The 6,686-nt window shown below is 37.0% G+C and overlaps 1 protein-coding gene across 1 annotated transcript; it reads right to left on the minus strand.

The window, feature by feature from the left end:
* Nucleotides 1-4,828: 4,828 nt before the first annotated feature.
* On the minus strand, nt 4,829-5,878 carry LOC110884701 (probable glutathione S-transferase). Its single transcript, XM_022132418.2, has 2 exons — nt 5,403-5,878; nt 4,829-5,322 (listed from the first exon to the last, which is right to left on the minus strand). Exons 1-2 carry the CDS (start codon nt 5,730-5,732, stop codon nt 4,975-4,977), a joined length of 678 nt encoding a protein of 225 aa, XP_021988110.1. The 5' UTR covers nt 5,733-5,878; the 3' UTR covers nt 4,829-4,974.
* Nucleotides 5,879-6,686: the final 808 nt, after the last annotated feature.

Genomic DNA, 6,686 nt, shown 5'->3' on the forward strand with positions numbered 1-6,686 from the left:
ATGTTTGTGTGAAAAACCTACAAGTGATTGTTTTTACAAGTGGTTAATCAAGGTCATTAAGTTGAACTTGATTTAACTTTCATACAAGTGGTTGAAAGAACAAAGTGATGAATAAATACCCATGATATGTGAAATCAACAAAACTAATTTTTCGGAAAAACCATTTTGTTAAAACAAACTTAAGTGTTTTGAAATCATAATGGGAAAATAGTTTGTTGTCAGGGGGAGTTCTGATTGTTTACGCCAGATGGAGAATTGAAGCAATTCACATCAGTTTATCAGTTTACTTGTACAGTTTATTGCGTTTATTTTCAAAATTTCCTTGAAAATCAAAAATTGAAACATATTTTTGATTTTAGGGGGAGTAAAAAATTTAGAAATTTTGAAAATTTGAAAAATCCAAAAAACATGATAAAATCTAAAAAACCAAAAACATGATAAAATCTAAAAAACCAAAACATTGAAAACTCATTTTTGATTTTTAAACTAGTATGAGTTTTGTTGTGAAAAAGAGGAAATGATAGTACATCAGTGGACTATCACAACATGCTAAAGAAATGGAAAGTCAAAATGTTTTTAAACGAGTCTCACTGATGATGTGCCAGTAGACTTCGCACGAATAGTAGATTGAATTTGAGATATAAACCTAAATATCAAATACTTACTTATCTCGTGGGGAACATCTCTCGGATATATGGGTAACCCCCGAAATCTTGTTTGAGAGATTGCCTGATTCTGAGATACTAGGTCTTTATACTGTTTGATATCTGGGGTATTATACCTAGTCTTCTGATATTGCGGAAGCAATGGCCTAGACTTCGTATAATACTTTATGCGCTTTAAAAGCTTACCCTCTGCATAAAAATTTGAAAAATATCGGAAGATATGAATCAATTGCAGTTGAAGAAAAGATTCTCTAAAGGGAACACACCTAAAGTCGAGCCTTCATCTCTTTGACTGAACGGAAGTTCATACCTGAGCTCTCAAGGTCTCGCACTAATCCAGAGAACAGATATCAAATTGGTATACTCTCCTGTAAGACTGAATCTAGGGAATTTTGATACAAGAGTATATTCTGAGGTGGGACACGCGAATAAGTTTAAGTCCTTAAAACACTAATTCGTATCTCAAATCAATTGAAACTTGTGTAGAGGTTTAAGTGGACAACAATACTGACAATCAGAAGTGAATTTGTTTAAAACTTAAAGTCTAAAAAGGTCAATGGTGTTAGTGATTTGTCTCAAAAAAATGATATGTTCCTCTTACACAAACTCACAAAAATATTGTCTGTAAATATTTCTTTATTGCATTTTAACATACTGAAAATCTTGAAAAAATCCAAAAAGAATATGTTTTAGCATAAAATTTTGAAAATACAAAAAGATTTTACTTCATCTTACTTTTGACATCTGATGTTTGGAAAGCTGATTTTCAAAATTCCAAGTGCTAAACATGATGGACAATAGGTTTGGGAGAGTTTGTTTGAAAAGAGAAAAGATTTTGAAATGATTAAATGGTTCATTAATTTGAAACCAAATTTGTGTGTTTTGAAAACAAGTGGTTAAGCAGAGATTAAAATTGTTATAAATAAAAACCTTATGTTTTAGGTAGAGTATGTGCAGGTAAAAAGCATTGAAAGAGCTAGGTTTTGACTCCTGAGGATTCTCCGCATAAGCATATGTAGATTAGAGCCAGATTTCTGATTTTGTTGCTACGGATAGCCAGGAGACATTCCTGAACATGTGAAAGCCTATAGATAGAAGATTCCAGACTGCGATCCCAGCTTATCGAAAGGGCGAGTCTGAAGACAGAAGAAAAGAGAGATTGATGAGGATGCTTACAGAGATAGATACTTTGGAAAGAGCGAGAAGACTGATCAAGACTGAAGACTCGACACACTGAAGACTCGTCATCATCCAAGGGGGAGTTTGTTAGTGCACATGTCTGTTGACTTCGTCTTGTATCGAGTCTTGTAACTAGATTGATAGACCAGGACACGTAGTTCGAGAAAACCAGGAAACAGGTCTGAACCAGCCACCTCGTGTGAGGTGACCAGTTTGTGCGACCTGGAACAGGTCGTGTGAGGTTGTTTGGTGCGACCTGGCTTCTCCTATAAATAGAGGGTCTTGGTTCTTCATTTGTAACTTTCTGATTCCGGTAGCGAAGCTCTGCCGAAGTGTCACCAGCTTGTGTAACTGTGTTAAATCAATACAAAGGACAGTTAATCTACTTCTAAGTGTATATCAAGCTGAATGAAGATCAAATCAATGAATTCCGCCTCTGATTTGGTCCAGAACTCTTCTGATCGACTCGTTTAGATCGATTCCCCGATCCTACAACCCTCACTCCATGAATTCTCAAGAATGCATAACAAGTCCATCGGTTGATTTGGATTTATAAGAAATGCTTTCCTAGACAGAAGACCCAGTGTACATGCATTCACCGTTCCAGATTGCACCTGTTCTAAATCATTATTAGACCCTAAGAATTTGAAGAGATTTTTTTTAAAACAATTTAGGATTCAAGCCTAGGAGTATGATCCTAATAATCTTGGAATGAATGATGATAAAGTTTGCATGAGATAAGGAATGGACGAGAAATAAAGACAAGACTAAAATAGGGATATAGATGAGAATAAGGAGCAAATAAGGGTTTTGAGATCATGAGATAACTCATGTTTGGAATCCTAAGGTTAAAGTATATGTCATGTGTCTAATAACCTAATCCCTATAAACATGATTCTCATACCAATCTATAACACCCTAACTAATGCCCAAAACATTAGGGCAAAACAAGAATTGTTCAAAAGCTCATAATCACTATTAAAGTTCAAATATATTTATTAAAATCAAATTCTTGATCCATACAAAACGATCAAAAGACAACTTCGTCATATGGCACTTGGTTCATTCGCTATCTCTTGGTTACTTCTACACAGATGCAGACTGGGCAAGTAGCCCTGACACACGAAGATCTACATTCGGATATTGTGTTTATTTGGGACCTAATCTCTTATCATGGTCCTCAAAATGTCAAACCACCATTTGTAGATTTAGGGTTGAAGATAAATACCAAGGGTTGCTAATGTCGTAACTAAAATTTGTTGGCTTTGGGAGCTTCTTTTGGAACTTAACAGCTCGTTAAAAGCTGCAACCCTTAGCTAATGTGTCAACTTTAGTGCCATCTATCTCTCTAGGGATGAGCTCGGTACCAATCCCTAAAAACGGGTACCGGTACCGAATATACCCGGTACAGTACCAACATTTGAGGGTAAAAACCAAGGTTGGAGAACTCGCTAGTAGCTAGTCGACCGGTGAGGTGGGGACTAGCGACTACTCGGGATTACTCAGGATTACTCGGGATTAATCGGAACGGAAATTTTATATGTAAATTTCATTATTTTTATAAATACGTATATATATACTCACAGATCCATATCAATATAATACTTAAAAAGGTAAAAGTAGTTCAAAATACAAACTAAACTTACATATAAGTCATAACATAACAAGTCTCACTACTTAAAATTCAAACATTAACAAATAGCTCAAATGTAATCGTCATCCCCGTAATGTTAAATGATTTCGACACCATCCGACTCGTATTCAATCTCCTCGTCTACTACATCCTCTTTCTTCGACTCAAATTCTTAGTCATATTAGGGTAGGGGATAAGGAAAATGGGCTAAAGTTGTAATCTTGGGCCTGTTTTGTAAGGATTTCAAATGGGCCGACTAGGGCGACTTGGGCCGACTAAGGCTGACTAGGGCGGCTTGGACCGGCTTTGACCGACTAGCGATTTTTTGACTGATTAGTGAAAAATTACTCAGTAGGAGGCCGACTAGCGACTAGTCGGCGATTAATCGCCGAGTAATCGCGATTTTTGCAACACTTACTAAAAACCGGTACTGAACCGGTACCGTACCAGACCGGTACCGAACAGGTGCCGAAAACGTCAAAATTCGGTACCAAAAATTTTTCGGGTTGAGAAATCCAGTAGTGGTTCGGTACATGTACCCTATACCATTTGTTCATCCCTATATCTCTATAGGAATTCAATTTAACACCAAAGAACCAAACATATCGAGTTGGATATTCACTTCGTTCACAAACATGTTCAACAGGGTATTGTTCAAATCTTACGTGTGCGCTCTCTTTATCAGAGTGTAGACATCTTAACCAAAGGGTTGCCTTGCATATTGTTTCAAGATTTTCACTCTAGTCCAAGCATTCACCCTCCTTTCGCTTCTATTGCGAGGGTGTAACAGATTATTCTAGATATACATTAATATTAAGGATAAAATATTGCATGTTATTCAGAACAACGAATGAAAGGGATGCTTGAATCAATTCCTTTACATGGAATTCAGGTATTTAAATAGAAAATATTAAAAAGCAAGTAAAAGATCCGAAAGTGAAATGGGGCGGGCCCTGAGAATTCGTGTACCCTGTTCGAGATTGAAAAAACGTGTCCTTAGACTTTATAGAAATTGGGTATTGGGCTCACTAAAGGTTTAAACCTAATGTCAATGGGCTAATTACTAATCTAAACGATAAGAATAGTTTTGTAAGTACGCATATGTTGTGTTTGTATGGGCATACCTTATTAAGAAAATTCTTTTACATGTATCAGGTTTTTTTAAAATAACGTGTCCTTCAAAATATAATGTTATGACCGGTGGTCCTCCCCGCCCGCCCTCAGGGCAGCCCGTGGTTTAAATGGACATGGGTCATTAAAAAAAGAGTTTACAACATTACATGTTAAGTACACGGAAACAACTTACTATTCAATTCAAACGATATGAATTGATTTATTTAAACATAAGAGACACGATATAAAAGGAAATCTTCAAAACCACACTTCTAGTACACACCATATTTCAACTATTAATCCACATCATGCTCAGAATCAAATTTAAAACTCCCAAGGAAATGCAAACAAACAAGACATCCAACTCTTAGCTAATTAAACTGATTATTCATCTACACCAATTTTCTTTCTATAAGCAACTAGCGACTCATAAATCTTGTTTGGATCCGCAAGCGTCTTCCAAACACTCTCCCTTTTCATGCATTGTGTAGCCCAAACATGCAACTTTGGGCAATGTTTCTCGATACTAAAATTTCCTAGCGTCCCATCGGCAATAATATGACTGTAGTAGGAGATAAGTGCGATATCAACAAAACCAAATGACTCACCATTGAAATATGGCTTCTCACCCAGCTCCCTTTCCAACACCTTGAGGTACCCCAAGAATTTTTCAACTACTTTCTTCATTTCTTCACCTTTTGAAGTAATAATAATCTTCAGACCTTCATATATCTGCAATTTAAAAAATAATTTGATGAGTAACAAACAATATGACTTACTATTTATACATACATATATACATGCATACATACATGCCTATCGATGTAATCAGCCCAGAAAGCAGCTTGAGATTTGAGATAAGGATCAGAAAGTAACAACGAATATCCTTCTTTCCATGTTTCGTCGATGTATTGGATAATGATTAAGGATTCACAGATGGGTTTGCCTTTGTGAACCAGAACTGGGACCTTCTTATAAACTGGGTTGTGGTTGAGAAGAAGAGGGCTTTTGTTTTCTGGGAAGTCTTCTTCTATGTATTCATAGCTTATTCCCTTTTCAGCCAAAGCAATTCGAACCCTTGCAGTGAACATGCTCACCCACCATCCTAGCACCACCACCTCCGATTCTTGAATCGACGACATTCTTGAGATCGGAATTAAACGTCTTTGTTAGTTTTGCAAGGTGCAAGACGATTTAAGTTGTTAGGTGTCATAGTTATTCTTTATTATTTGTTAAACATAAATGTTACAAATTGAGTTATTATGCACGTGTAGTCATAAAGACCTTTGTGGGGCTTTATACGACAAGTGATGAAACACGTAAGATATGAGCTTTATGGGGCTTTATATAACTTGAGTGTGTAGTTGGGATATATATGTATAGGGCTTTATATATATATATATATATATATATATATATATATATATATATATGTATATATCTGTGTGTAAGTGGGGAAGAAAGGGCCACGTCGTGATGGTGTTCGCGAGGAGGAGGGAGAGGCCGCATATGGCGCCCCCGTAATGGCGTTCATGGGAGCTATGGGGACTTATGGAGGATGAGGCACCATATACAGTACTATTACAGGTGGTCTTATTGGGGGGTGAGGGTGCTCCATTTTCTATCACTCACCACACCCAATCATGTAAAGGAGAAGGAAGCATGGAGTGTTTAGGAAGAAATCTTCAACGCGCGATCACCACAACGCGTGGTCACCACCACGCGTGGTCACCATGAGTGGCGGCGGTGTTCCACGCGTGATCACCCAACCACCACGGACCATCACGTAGTGCCCCCACCTCCCTTGTTATTTTTTATACAATTGTTAGGTCATAATATCACTAAAAAGTAAAACAAAAAAAAGCTCTATCACATAGAAAGGAGTTTATCACTAACTAAGGTGTGTAACATGTTTTTGTCAGAATTTCAACTTTTTTTAATACAAAAATGGCGAGATGAAGTGTTCTTATTGAGTAATATAACTAAATCAAGCAAACACGTACATAGTCTCACGCCCGTTATCACGCTCATGCCTAAGCCCCTCACGTCCCTTGACGACGGTGTGCATACCCTTTTGAGCTCAGGTGGTAAGGGAC

Source organism: Helianthus annuus, chromosome 10, assembly GCF_002127325.2.
Source record: "Helianthus annuus cultivar XRQ/B chromosome 10, HanXRQr2.0-SUNRISE, whole genome shotgun sequence".
Lineage (NCBI taxonomy): Eukaryota > Viridiplantae > Streptophyta > Magnoliopsida > Asterales > Asteraceae > Helianthus > Helianthus annuus.

Coding starts and splice junctions, on each gene's coding strand:
- LOC110884701 (XM_022132418.2), bottom strand. CDS start 5,732: ATGTCGTCGATTCAAGAATCGGAGGTGGTGGTGCTAGGATGGTGGGTG. Junction 5,323..5,402: donor CTGATTACATCGATAGGCAT/GTATGTATGCAT, acceptor TTTAAATTGCAG/ATATATGAAGGTCTGAAGAT.